Below are 15,148 nucleotides of genomic sequence, written 5' to 3'. Positions count from 1 at the left end.
ATCATCTCAATAGATGTAGAAAAAATATGATAAAATTCAACATTCTTTTGTGATAAAAACAGAACAAATTAAGCACAGAAGAAACCTATTTAACTAAATAAAGGCCAAGTATAACAAACCAACAGCTAGGGCCCGCGAGGTGGCACAAGTGGTTAAAGGTCCTCGCCTTGCACGCCCGGGATCCCACATGGGCGCCGGTTCTAATCCCGGCAGCCCCGCTTCCCTTCCAGCTCCCTGCTTGTGGCCCGGGAAAGCAGTCGAGGACAGCCCAAAGCTTTGGGACCCTGCACCCGCGTGGGAGACCCAGAAGAGGCTCCTGGCTTCGGATCGGCATAGTATCGGCCGTTGCGCTCACTTGGGGAGTGAATCATTGGACGGAAGATCTTCCTCTCTGTCTCTCCTCTCTGTATATCTGCCTTTCCAATAAAAAATAAATCTTTAAAAAAAAAAAAAAAAACAAACCAACAGCTAGCATCATATAGAATGAGCAAAGTTTGCAGATTTTCTCTCTCAGATGTGAAACATGTCAAAGATGTCTCACCTTTATCTGACACAGAACTGAAGTCCTAGAGACCAACTCTGTGGTGAGTAAAGCTGCCACGTGTGGCAGTAAGATCCCTTTATTGGCACTGGTTTGAGTTCTACCTGCTCCATTTTTGCTAATGTGCATAGAAAAGCAGTCCAAGTGCTTGGACATCTGCACCCACATGGGAGACCCAGAAGAAGGCTTCAGGCACCTAGCTTTGGACTAGCACAGCTTTGGCCATGGTGGCCATTGGCAGAGCGAACCAGCAAACGGAGGCTCTCTTTCTCTGTTTCTCAAGTAGATAAATAATTAAAGCTTTATGTATTTGTGGAAGTACTGAAAGTCCTATAGCAGTTAGGCAAGAGAAACAAAATGAAAGCCATTCAAATTGGAAAGGATGCAGTCAAATTGTCAGTTTGCGACAACATTATCTAAAATATATATATATAAACCCCCAACACAAAGAAGTGATTAAAAAATGATCAGAATGATCAGATTCAGCAATGTTAAAGATTAGAGCATCAATGTATAAAAATCAGTACTGATATTATTCACCAATAGTGAGTTATCTGAAAAAGAAATCAAAGCAATCCGATTTTGTCCAACTCTAAAAATAAACATATCTTAAAGAATATATAAGACACTTGAGTGTGTGCTGGGCAGAATCAGGCTGGACTGCAACACCCATTGGTTCCAGTGGAAGACAGGGCTGGAAACAGAACCAACCCAGCAATTGCAACCACCAGCTGATCAAGGCGATGGACTGTGCTGGGCCCTGTACTTGCAAGTACACACAAGAATCTGGTCTGGGAACACCTCAGACAGTTTCTTTGGGGATCTCCCCAATTGAACTGCTGGACTCAGAACCCTAACCATGAAGAGAAGTGCAGGCTCCATGGTCTGCCAGGGAGTGCAAGTGCCAGAGCCGAGCCTCCTAAGAGGCTCAGACGGAGCAGTGGAGAGCATAACCAGGTGCACATGGAGGACATGGCAGTCCATCAGAACCTGCAGAGGATACCTGGCACCACAACAGAGGACAGAACAAATCAATCAACTACTCTAGCCATATGTTGGCAGTGAAAAACTGGGCAAACAGACTCTAAGGTGGACTATGTCAATCAGTGGATTCTGCAGTGACCTCATTGTGCTTGGATCAGTGAGATTGGCAGCAATTCATAAATTTCGAACTATCAAAACGACTTGAGCAAGACACTTGGAGCATGCCCCACATCAGGGACCTGGGCTGGGTGGGAGGCTGGGTGGGGCTTTCCCTGTATCTCCCCCTTTACCCCAGATACAGGGAAAAAAATGTGGAAATAACAATCTTACCCACTTTCCTGTAGCCCTTGAACCTTGGTGCCCTAATGAACTATGTAAAGATTGTCAAAGATAAAGAAAAATGGGAAGAAAAGAATATATAAGGCCCTCAAACGATTCAATAGCAAAAACCAAATACTCCAATCTTAACATGGACACACAATTGAATATTGCTCAGCCATATAAAAGAATGGAATGCTGGCATTTGCATCCAAATGAATAGAACTGCAGAATAGCATATTAGGTAAAATAAGCCAGACACAAAAAGACAATAATGTTTTTTCTCATATGTTCAAGTGAAAAAATAGAAAAAAGGATTAGTTAGACAAACAGGAACATTATAAAAGTGATTAGTAGGGGCTGGGAAGCTTGGAGGGGTGGCGGTAGGAGGGAGGAATGGAGGGAGGTTGAACAACAGGGATCAAAACACAGACAGAAGTTACTGATTCTAATGTTTCACAGTACAGGGATGGGGGAGCTCAAGTTCACCATAATGTATCTTACATCATACAGAGAAGCAGAAGAGAGGGGCTGACAGGCTGTAAACACAAAAAGGAGTTAAGGAAACAGAAAGTCACTAGTCAGGTTTGATCAGCGACATTGCATGCATGTAGTAAAATATTTCCCCTAACCAACAGAAATGTACGAGCGGGGCAGGCATTGCTTATGTCACCTGAATCCAGCATCAGCAATGATTTGTGTCTTGGCACCTGCGTTGCCAGTCCAGCTTCTTGCTAATGCTCACGCTGGGAAGTAACAGATGATGGGTCAAGGGCTTAGACCTTTACCACTCATGCGGGAGACAGGTGAAGCTCCTGGTTCCTTCCCGCGGCCTGGCCTGGCCCCAGCCATTGTGATCATTTGAGGAATAAACCAGCAGATGAGCTCCGTGTCTCTCACTCCCTCCCCCTCTCCCTCTCTTTGCTTGAATAAATAATTTAACTTTTCCCCCAAAGCTATTCTTGCCTACTTGTTTTTCTTCATGAGCTTTAGGACTATTGTCAAGTCACTTAAATTAATTTATGCATAAATCTCTGCTCTCAATCAGCCAGCATGACACACAGTTATCCCAAAAGCCCTATTAGCTGTACAAGTCAAATCACTGTTTTTTTTTTAAAGATGAATTAATTTATATATTTGAGAGGGGGATAGATCTTTCATCTACTGCTTCACCACCCAAATGGTCCCAATGGCCAGGGCTGGGCCAGGCTGAGGGCTGGAGCCTGGAACTCCACCCAGGTCTCCCATGTAGGTGGACTCAAGCATTTAGGCTATCTTCTGCTGTCTTTGGCAGGCTATTAATAGCGAGCTAGATCAGAAGTGAAACAGCTGGGACAGGTACCAGTGCTCCTACGGGATACCTGTGCCACAGGTGGTAGGTCACTGTGCTGTGCCACAACAGAGGCCCCAAACCACTGCTTGTTTCCCAGGAGAAACTCCTGAAGTTTACCCAGAATCCCTGCATAACATCATGCTCTATTGCTGGGAAGGGTTTCTGAATGAACTTTGGCTAGAAATGGTTAAGAGATTTGCTTCATGCCTTTCCACATTCAACAAGGTTATATCTCTGAAACCTAAAAATTTGGTCTGTATCTCTCACTCCTCAGTGATTATTTCTGCCTTCTTCAAAACTGTATCAGTCATTGCTAGAAGATGCCATTCCTATAGCCCAATTAATTGTTCAGAAGCTTTACCAACCTAAGTTGTAGTCATAAATCCTCAAGTACGGCTTTATTTTTATAGGAGGCACTTTTTTACCTTTAGTTAGAAAAGGTAACTAAGTTTTAACTCTCAGTACTTAACCAGGCTGTATTTTAGCATTCCTATCCAGTGCCCACATTCTTTGCCTAAAACTGAATTCTCAATTTCCAACCATATGTTATGCTAATTGTGTAACTGAATTTCCCTGACATTTTATATTCTTAAAAATCTTGGGGATTGATGCTAGGCTGTGGCATAGAAAATTAAGTCTCTGCCTGTGACACTGGTATCCCATATTATAGCTGGTTCAAGTCCACAACCAATCCAGCTGCCTGCTAATGGCCTGGGAAAGCTTCTGGTTCCTGGCTTTAGATTAGCCCAAATTCTGGCCACTGTGGCCATCTGAGGAGTGACCCTCTGGATGCAAGATCTCACTATGTCTTTCCTTCTCTCTCTGTAACTGTGTCTTTCAAATACAATAAGATGAAATAAATTCTAAAACAAAACAAAATGTAGGGATCACAAGTTGGAAAGACTTGAGTAAACTCGCTCACTAGCTAGGTAAGCCTCAGGAGTTATGGCTCTCCAAGTCTATTTCCTCATGCCAAAATGGAGATCAATACTTCCAGCTTTTCAGTGGCATTATGAAGATTAGAGTCATTATGCACAAGGGACTGAGTGCATGACCAGGGACAACAGCATGGGTAATATTGCAGCACTTCTGCATTATGAGTTTTTTTAACCCTAGGTTAACGATTTATAAACCATCGCTTCACCCTACGTTCAATGACCCTAGATGCCACTTTTTCTTTTGGGGTCTTCAAGCAAGAGCATCATCCTAGCTTTTATTCCCTGCCTCTAGGCAGTACGCCATCACTTATTACTGCTAACATTTAATACATTCTCCCCTGCCCCCTGGGTTGTGAAGATAGTTTTCTATATTTTAAAAATATTTATTTGGAATCCAGAGTTACAGTGAGAGAGGGAGAAGACAGCGAGATCTTCTATTCACTGGTTCACCAAATGGCCACAACTGCCAGAGCTGGCTCTGTCTGAAGTCAGGAACCAGGAGCTTCTTGCAGATCTCTGACATGGGGGCCATCCTCTGTTGTTCTCCCCAGCCATAAACAGGGAGCGAGATGGGCAGCAGAGCAGTCAAGACACAGATGACCACAGGGGATGCTGACACTTGGAGGTGGAGGACTAGCCAGGTGAGCCAGTGTGCCAGTCCCAAATAAATAAATCTTTTAAAATGTGGAAATACATCTTTAAAACCCAGGGGTAAGAGAGAATTTATTAAATGAGACTCCAAAGCATGTATCATAAGGTAGAAATGGATGGATTTGACAAAATCAGAAACTTCTTGGTGAGTGGAGATGTCTGCTGACAGCCACATTTATTTTGAAATGTATAGCAATAATTGTAATTTATTTCAAAAGATGGATGCTTAGACATACATATACATGTGATGTGAGTATTGTTATAAAGCAAGTATAATGAAAGTGCATGAGGTTTTTTAAAAAGTTTATGGAGAATGGAATTAACCCAAGAGTTTTAAAATTCAAGCATACTTTTTCTCATAATATGCACTCCATGGACTTATTGAACACTTCTCAGAATTTAGGTGAGGGTTATGTATGTTGATTATGATATTCTTCCAATTTTTCTGCTACTGTGACATTATAATAAAAGTTGAATAAAAATAAAATACTTCTGTGATATTATGACAAATCCAAATTTTACTTGTACACGGTTGCTGGTCTTCCCACTTATCCCACCCTTGCTTCTGTGCAGCTGACCACAAATAAATTCTCATTGACTTTGTCATATAATTCATAAAATCCTCATTTAAAAAAATGTTTTAAATGTAAAAGGCAGAAAGGGGAGCAGAAAGAGGTCTCCCATCTGCTGGTTCACTTCCTAAATAGTGACAATGTAATGGAGACTATCCTATCCAGTAACATGCTACCTTCATGGCATTGTAAATTTCTATTTTTCTTCCTGTTGTTGATTTTTCATTTAAGGGGATGTATAGTAACTGTGAAATGGAGACTATCCTATCCAGATGTGAGGATACAAGGCAGTATATATCTCTACTTTCAGATCAAAGATGGATTCCCAATGAAACTGTTAACTATATCTTGACAATAGGATGCTGGACTCTCTGCCATTGTCCATGCCCGCAATGATGGACATATGACTGAGTATGAAGAACTACACTATGGTAATAATACAGAGGAACTCAGTGGGAGGAGGAGGGGGGAGGAGACTTGGGGAGGGGATAAGGGAAATCCCAGGGCCTATGGAATTGTATCATAAAATGATAATAATTAAAGAAAAGTAAAAAAATGAAGAAGAAGAAGAAGAAAAGTAAAGCACTATACCTTTCCTGGATAAAAGGGAACAGAATTACCAGATGAACAAACTTTTGTTGTGTGCATAGACACAAAGATGGCTTAAATACACACATGGAAGAAGGGTTGGAAGGACACATACCCCAGACACCCAGGAAGGGCTGACTGGACACGCAGGAGAAGGGAACCGGATGAGGCATGAGAGCTGAAGTGAACAAAAAGGAAAGAAAACTGAACACAAAACAGATCATACACTGACAGATCATAAGCTGAAAGTACCCTCAGTGCTTCCTTCGAGCTAACAAACAAAAGCACTCTCCCTGACTTGAAACACGGTTTTTTTTTGTTTTTTTTTTTAAAAAAAGATTGTATAAAGAAAATACCAGAAAAGCACATGTGAAAGGAACCAGCCGCCTCCCAGTCATGTGGCTTACCTAAGTACACAGCACATGAGCAGCAGATGGGTGGGAACGTTGGCTGGGTTAAGCATGCTGGGTGTGTCTGACTTCATGCAGGCCAGGAAGGCCCTCATTCTTCGGTTCTTGTCTTCGACGGCTTTGCCGAGCCAGAGTTTCTTGAGGTTTGGGCAAGTCCATTCCCGGAATGTCAGCGCAGACACAAGCTCAGGGGTTTGAGGTGACTTGCCTTTGTAGGCAGACCACTCCTTAAGGATCACCGAAGGAACTGGAAAACAGAAATTGAGCAGAAAAAAAAAAATGGCCAGAGGCCATTCTCTCAGTATTTCTGAAACTGATCACATTTCAACATGTCGTAATTTTTTATCAACCATATCTTTTGGAAAATGCTTTGTTAACAATACTTACACATGTGACATTTCAACACTCATATATAATATGACTATCATTTTTACTGTTAGCAATAGTAACACCAAGAATAGGAAGCATTACCTGTTTGACACATGCTAAGCAGTTTACATCTCATCTAATCCTCAGGGAATCTCAGAACTATTATGACGTTATCACAAAACACAGTGTTCCTTTTGTGGATGAAGAAATGAGGGCCCGATGTCCACTGTTCTTCATTAGCAGAGTGGTCATCCAACGGGAGAACATGTTCTCTCTTTCTCTTCCATTGAATTATATAAACAAAATTTTATTTTGTTTTTTTTTTTTTTATAAAGATTTATTTTTATTATTTTTTATTGGAAAGGCAGATATACAGAGAGGAGAGACAGAGAGGAAGATCTTCCGTCCGATGATTCACTCCCCAAGTGAGCCGCAACGGGCCGATACTATGCCGATCCGAAGCCAGGAGCCTCTTCTGGGTCTCCCACACGGGTGCAGGTTCCCAAAGCTTTGGGCCGTCCTCGACTGCTTTCCCAGGCCACAGGCAGGGAGCTGGAAGGGAAGCGGGGCTGCCGGGATTAGAACCGGCGCCCATATGGGATCCCGGGCGTGCAAGGCGAGGACTTAACCACTTGCGCCACCGCGCCGGGCCCTATAAACAAAATTTTAAAAGAAACTCATTTCAGAGAAAAATAAACTAATTTCCTAAGAGTATCTATCAGGCTGGGCAAAGAAAGAAGCATAAAGAGCTTAAGGAATCTCACAAAATTCTCAAAACTAACATTTTCTTCCTACTTGTAGTACATCCGAGCTTCCAAAGATGGAGCCCCAGGGGTCAGCCTGGCCTCTTGCTTCTCTCACTTCCTACACACCTGCCTATTGTCACGGTCCTACTGACTGCCCTCTTAGCAGCCTTCTCTCTGTCCCCTTAATTCCATCACAACAAACACTGTCATGGTTCTTTCACTTTCTGAAGTCTCCAGCTGGAAGGTTCCTACTTTCACCCTGTCTGGTGCCCACCTCACATCCATTGCTCTAGAGCATTCGTTCAGAAAAAAGAAAGTCTTGGTTTGAAACAATTATAGATTCACAGGGAGTTGCAAAAAAAAAAAATAATAATGGTGGATTGAGGTCTTAGATGCCTGTCACCTACTCTTCCCAAGGGTTAGATTTGGAATGATTATAACATTGAAGCCAGGAAATGGACACTGGGACAACATGTATGCAAGGCTCCAGATTGTACAGACTCATGTAACCTCCACTGTAATTGGGCTACAGAACTATTGCACTGTCACACCCAGTGCCTTCTAGTATCCTCTAACTCACACCAGTAATCATCTCCATCTCCATTTCCACCAGTTCGCCATGTCGAGGTTGTTACATAACCAGGACTGTGCAATATGTGACCTTTTCAGATGGCCATGAAATTCACTCAGCATAATACCCTTGAGGGTCATTCACATGGTTTAATCAATGGTTCATTCCCCTTTTCCCTGACTAGTTTTCATGATAGGAATGTAACGGAGTTTCATGATCCACTGACTGAAGAATATCTGTGATGTATCCAGGCTGGGCTATTAACAAAGGTGCTTTGTGAACAAGCCCCTGCACAAAAATAAATCTTCAATTCTCTGGAATAAATGTCCAACCATGTCTAGGCTGGCCTGTATGGTAAGTTGATTTTTAGTATTGAAAAGGACTAATTTTTGCAAGTGGTAATCTCATTCTTACATTCCTACCAGGAATTTGTAAATGATTCAATTTTCTGTATGCTCGGACATGCAGATATTATCGTGTCATTCAGCATAGCCACTTTGAAGATTTACTTATTCTTATTGCAAAGGCAGATTTACAGAGAAAAGGAGAGACAGAAAGGTCTTCTATGCATTGCTTCATTCCACAAATGACCACAATAGCCACAGCTGAGCTGATCCAAAGCCAGGAGCCAGGAGCTTCTTCTGGTCCTCCCTTGCATGTGCAGGGTCACAAGATCTTAAGATATGTATCTTTTCCAGTAAAAACAAAATCCATGGATGTCTTTTTTGGCAATTTTCTAAATTATGTTATTTTTTAAAGTTTTTCAGAGTTTAAATATTTTCGATTTTAGTCTGGATGTATACTTGTTTGCCTATGGATATCCACTTGATTGACTATCATTTAAAAATTCCTCCTTCTTTTAAAGAACTGCTATTACAGCTTTTCAAAAATCAGTATGTATTACGGCTGGTGTTGTGGCATGGGAGGGGTGGGGGGAATCCCCAGTGCCTATAAAACTGTATCACATAATACAATGTTAATAACAATTAAAAAAAAAAAAGACACTACCTGAAAACAAATACATGGGGAAAAAAGAAAAAGACACCACTTGTAGTGTCAGACTCCTGTATTGGAGTGCTGGTTGGAGACTGGGCTACTCTTGTTTTTGTTTTTAAGATTTATTTACTTCTCTCACAGACTGATACAGATGTTGAGAAGCGCAGAGATCTTCCACCTCCGGATTCACTTCCCAGATACCTGCAACATCCAGTTGAGTCAGGCCAAAGCCTGGAGCCTCTGCTGCTGTCCTAGGCACATTAGTGTGGAACTGGATCAGAAGCAGAGCGTCTGATTAAAACAGCACTGTATCAGGCCTGGCGTGGCAGCCTAGTGGCTGAAGTCCTCATGCATGCTCCAGGATCCCATATGAGCACCAGTTCATATCCTGGCTGCTCCATTTCCCCCTCAGCACCCTGCCTGTGGCCTGGGAGAACAGTCGAGGATGATCCAAATCCTTAGGACCCTGCACCCACTTCGGAGACCCAGAAGAAGCTCGTGGGATTAGATTGGCTCAGTCTGGCCACTGTGGCCACTTGGGGAGTGAACCAGTGGATGGAAGATCTTTGTCTTTGTGTCTCCTTCTCTTTGTAAATATGACTTCCCAATAAAAATAAAGAAATCTTAAAAAAAAATAGCAGCACTATAATATGGGATGCTGCCATTAAAGCATTGTATTAAAGTGCTGCACCACCACAACAACCTCTGCTATTCCAATTCCTGCTAACAAACCTGGAAAGCAGCAAAGGATGACCTAAGTGCTTAAATTTCATTCATGTGGAAAACCTAGATGGAGTTCCTGGTCCCTGGCTTTAGCCTGACCTAGTCCTTGATGTTGCAAGCATTTGGAGAGTGGATCGGTGGCTGGAGGCTTCCACTCTCTCCCTCTTGCTTCCCCTCTTTCTCTGGCTCTCTATCACTCTGCCTTTCAAATAATAAACAGGATGAAAACAGAACTTTGTGTTGATGTCTCTGCCAATACAGAATAATTTTATTTAACTATGTAAGTCATGTAAGAAAGCAAGTTCAACTTACTCTTCCTTATCAATATCATTTTAGCTACTTTAAATTCTTTGTCTTTCTTTTTAAAATGATTTATTTATTTTTATTGGAAAGGCATATTAGCTTTATTCAGAGAAGGAGAGACAAACATCTTCCATCTGCTGTTTTACTCCCTAAATGGCTGCAAGAGCTGTGGCTCAGCCAATCCAAAGCTAAGAGTCAAGAGCCTCTTCCAGGTCTCCCACACGGGTGCAGGGTCCCAAGGCTTTGGACCATCCTCGACTGCTTTCCCAGGCCACAGGCAGGGAGCTGGATGGGAAGTGGAGCTGCCTGGACATGAACTGGAGCTCATATGGGATCCTGGAACTTGTTAAGTGTGGATTTAACCATTGAACCACCATCTCAATCCTTTGTCTTTCTATATAATTATTAGTATGATCTGGTCTATATAAAGAATTGTGCTGAAAATTTGATAGGAATTGTTTCAAACCTGTGTATTAATTTGGGGAGAATTTATATCTATGTTGATTCTTCTAATCTGTGAATATTTGTGTTTCTATTTATTTAGACCTCTGTGGATTTTTTCATCATTTTGTAACTTGATTGATGCAGACTTTGAGTATCTTTTGTTAAATAACTAAATAATTTTCTTTGGAGGAACTGTAAGCACTATGGTATTTTTTAAATTTCAGTTCCACATATTTAGTGGTAATATAAACATAATAAAATTTGAAATGTTTATTTTGAATCCTGTAGCATCAATAAACTATCTTATTAGTCCCAGAAGTTTCACTGCAGATTCCTTATCATTTTCTAAATATATTATATATAATTTGCAATTTTTTTCTTTCATTGTAATGTGTATGCATTTTATTCCCTTTTCTTACTTTATTGCTGCAGCTAAAACTCAGAACTCTATTGAAGAACAGTGGAAAGAGAAAACATCCTGGTTTTGTTCCTGATATAAAGAAAAAAGAAACATTTACTCTGTTGCCATTAGATATATTAACTGTAAGATTTTTTCATAAATATCATTGAGCATATTCCTTCCATTTGTAGTTTCCAGAGAATTTTTTATTATAAGTGAATATCAGATTTTGTCAAATGCTTTTTCTGAACCTATTGATAAAACTATGTGATTTTTCTTCAATTTTATATGATAATCCACACTGATTGTGACTGTGTGAACATTGAACCAGCCTTGCAACCATGGCCCTCCTCTGGCCACGATACATTACTCTTCTTATATAATGCTGAATTCTATTCCCCAATAAAAATGTTTAAGAATTTTGCATTGATACTGTCTTCGTCAATTTTGACTGCGATAACAAAGTGCCATAGACTGGGTGGCTGTTAACAGATGTCCACTTCTCATAGCTTTTAGAGGCTGAGAAGTCCAACCTCAAGATGCTGGCAGATGCATCTGGGAAGAGTCTGCTGCCTGGCTTGCAGGTGGTGGAACACAGGGACAGCCTTCTTGGGCCCACTGTCTTTTATCATCATCATCATCGTTATTATTATTATCCTCTTATGATATTGTTCCGTAGGCTCTGGAATTTCCTACCCCCCTCCCCAAGTCCCCTTCCGCCTACTGATTTTCCCTCTAGTATCAAAATAGGTAGTCCTTCATGACCAGTCATAAGTCCATCATGCTGTTATTGAAGTGTTTCCCAACAACGTAGGATGGACAATGTCAGAGAGTCCAGCATCCTACTGTCAGGATATTTTCAAACAGTTTCACTGGGAGTCCACCTTTGGTCTGGATGCAGAGAGGCATACTTCACTATGTCTCCACATCTGGACATGTCAGTCTCTGCTATACTTCTATTATACATCCCTTTAAATACAGAGCCAGAAAACACAATCCACAACAGGGAGAAAAACAGAAAATTTACACCAACATGAAGTCAAACAACATGCTACGGAATGACCAATGTGTCGCGAAAGTGATGGAAAAAAAAAACCAAACAACTTTTTTTTGAAAATGATGCTTCTGCATGACCCATGTAGTGACAGGCCCATTCTCTAAAAACACTAATGCTATCAGGAAACCTTGAACCCCATAACCCAATTAGCTAGCAAAGACTAATCTTAGAACCATTACATAGGGAGTGGGCAATTCCATAAAAACATGTGTAGGGAACACAAACATCCAGTCCATAAAATATATTGGCATGAAGTGTATTACTGCCCAGTGTTTGTAAAGAAAATTTTTTTTTGTTTACTTCCTGTGTTTGAACAGAACAGAGAAGAGAGAAACTGCTAGACTGATTCTCGCCATGTGCTGGTTCATCCTCACATGCTGCACCTGACAGGGCTGGGCCAGGTCACAGCCAGGAGCAGGAACTCCACCTGGGTTTCCCGTGCGTGTGGCAGAAACACAAGTACTTGACCTATCATCTCCTGCCTCCCAGGCTGTCTATCAGCAGGAAGCTGGAACTGGGGCTGGCCTCTAACCCAGACACTCCAAGCAGCACTGTGGATATCCCAAGCAGTGTCATAACCACAAGCCAAATGTCTGATGCTAGGGTTTAATGTTAGAATAGTACTGGCTTCTTAACATTCTTTGGAAGTGTTCTCTCTTCTATCCTCTGGAAAAGACTCGTAGAATTGATATCAATTCTTTGTTAAACATTTCATAAAATTTACCAGTAAAACCCACTAAGCCATATTCCAATCTTGGGATATTTTCAATAAAAGTTTATTAGTATGTAGAGGAATATCCACGATAACTAGTTCTCACTGGGTGACTTAGAGCAGTTTATTTTGAGAAACTGCTCCACTGCATCTGAGTTGTCAACTATACACACAAAGAGCAGTATTGCCACAATCTAACTCTTCAGATGGCTCCAGGGTCTCTGCTGATATCCCTTGTTCGATTCTGGTATTAGTAATTTGTGTCTTTTCTCATTTCCTTCTTTGCTATATTACCAGAAGTTTGTCAATTTTATTGATCTGTTCAAAGAAAAAAGTTTTGTTTCATCGATTTCTCCCAGTGTCTTCTGCTTTTATTATTTTCTCCCTTTGGGTTTAGTTTTCTCTCCCTCTTTTTATTTCTTCAAGTGAAGGTTTACATTAGTGATTGGATTTCTTTTTTTTTAAAAAAGAAAAGATTTATTGATTTCCTGGAAAGACAGAGTAAGAGAGGAGGCGAGGCGGCGGCGGGGGGGGGGGGGGCGGAGAGAGAGAGACATAGATCTTCTGCCTTTTGCTTTATCCCACAAACAGCTACAACAGCTAGGAAGAGCTGGGCCAGGCCAAAGGCAGGAACCAGGAACTCCATCCTGATCTCCCACATGGGTGCAGGGGCCCCAGCACTTGGACCATCTTCCGATACTGCCACAGGCACATTAGCAGAAAGCTGGGCTGAGAATGGAACAGCTGAAACTGGAACCAGTGCTGATATGGGATGCTGATGATGCAGATGGTGGCTTTACCCACTATGCCACAATGACAGCCCTGTATGTGAGTGTTTAATACTATGAATTTAACTCTCAGAAAGGATTTACTTTGGGGAGATTTCATTACTTTTTATATGGTAAAATATATAGCATTTACTATATCAACCATCTTAACTATACAGCTCAAGGGGGATGCATTATGATAGCTGGTAAAGCCACCACCTGTGAAGTTAGCATCCCATATGGGCTCTGGTTCCTGTTCCAGTTGCCTCACTTCCCAACCAGCTCCCTGATGATGGTCTGACAAAGCAGTGCAGGATGGTCCAAGGCCTTGGGCCCTTGCACCCATGTGGGAGACCCTGGCTCCTGCCTGGTCCAGCCCTGGTGAATATCTGGAGAGTTAATCAGCAGGTTTTAGGTCTGTCTCTCTCTTCTCTCTCTCTGTCTCTCTGTCCCCGGCCCCGCTCCTTTCTGTTTTTCTCTTACTCTGCTTTGAAGCTATTTCAAATAAATAAATAAATAAATAAATCTTTAAAAATAACTGTACAGTTCAATGATACTACATACATAACACTGTGTTGTTATTATCATTATATAATTTTGTATACCCAGAATATATTTCAAATCTGTGGTCATATAAGTTTTAAAAGCAGCACTGACATTTCTATAATTTATGTAAAGGTTTTTTGAACAATTATGCAAAAGGTAGAGTGACAGAAAGAGAGGGAGAAAAGTGGAGAGAAGGAAAGAAAGAGGGAGAAAGAGGAAGAGGGGGCTATCTTTCAATCACTGTTTCACTTCTCAGAAGCCCTCAAGAGCCAGAGCTGTGCCAGGATAAAGCCAAGAGTGAGCAACTCCACTTTGGTCTCCCTGCAGGTGGCAGAAGCCCAACAAGCCGAGTACCTGGGCCATCTTGTGCTACTTTCTCAGATGCATCATTGGAAATGGGGCAGCCTGGACTCCAACAGCATTCCAATATGGGATGCCAGCAATTACAAGTAATGGTTTAACCTGTTGTGCTACAATTCCATCCTGGGTGTAAAGATTATTCATCAGGGGCACTGCACACTATTACATGTAAGTGCAGTCAATCTGTTGCCATGTTAGTCAATGTTTCACAACTTGCAATAGTGTATAAAGTTGTCTATAACTCAAACGTTTACCCATGAAATCAGTAGGACAGAACATGAAATTCATGACAAGTTTTTCCATATAAATTAAACTGCTAGGGTTATTTTCACGATGGACTCTGTGCTACTGAAAAGCCTTGTCACTTTCTATTTTTGTGGTTCTGCTGTTAGAGAATGAGATGTTTTTCCGGGAAAGCGTCTTCAGTGTATTCCGTTTATTGTGTCGCTCACTGAATGAGTTGTTTCAAGAGCTGTCATTTCTGGCTGAACTCTTTGTCACATCCAATAAATTTATGGGGTTTCTCACCTGAATGGATTCTCTGACGCATCAGGGGCATGGATGCGTCAGCAAGGGCCTTGCCACGTTCCTACATCCATCCAATTTCTCTCCTGCATCAACTCGAGATAGCTCCCCGGCCGGTTTTCTTGCCCTTCACCTTCCACAGCTTCCGTCCCTGCTCTGCCTCACACACTGCCACCCTTTGGGAACTACAGCACCCGCTGAGATGACGTTTCTCACGTTCTCCAGCATCATCATATCCCAAGTGTTCTTGGAGCGTCACCAAGCAGCCACCAACTCCTCTGAGGCCAAGTGCAT

The 15,148-nt window shown here is 41.7% G+C and overlaps 1 protein-coding gene across 2 annotated transcripts in view; it reads right to left on the bottom strand.

Moving 5' to 3' along the window:
• The window catches only part of FAM120C (family with sequence similarity 120C), a 95,583-nt gene that overhangs the window by 18,159 nt on the left and 62,276 nt on the right, over positions 1-15,148 (bottom strand). For both annotated transcript variants that reach the window (XM_040998171.1, XM_040998180.1), the window contains exon 10: positions 6,333-6,582. In XM_040998171.1, the coding sequence (XP_040854105.1) occupies positions 6,333-6,582 (250 nt within the window). The remainder of the gene's footprint in view (positions 1-6,332; positions 6,583-15,148) is intronic.

Source organism: Ochotona curzoniae, unplaced genomic scaffold (genome assembly GCF_017591425.1).
Source record: "Ochotona curzoniae isolate NIBS_2020 unplaced genomic scaffold, NIBS_Ocur_1.0 contig_1274, whole genome shotgun sequence".
Taxonomy (NCBI): Eukaryota; Metazoa; Chordata; class Mammalia; order Lagomorpha; family Ochotonidae; genus Ochotona; species Ochotona curzoniae.
The sequence above is the reverse complement of the archived record's forward strand: the minus strand, read 5'-3'. Positions and strand labels throughout refer to the sequence as shown.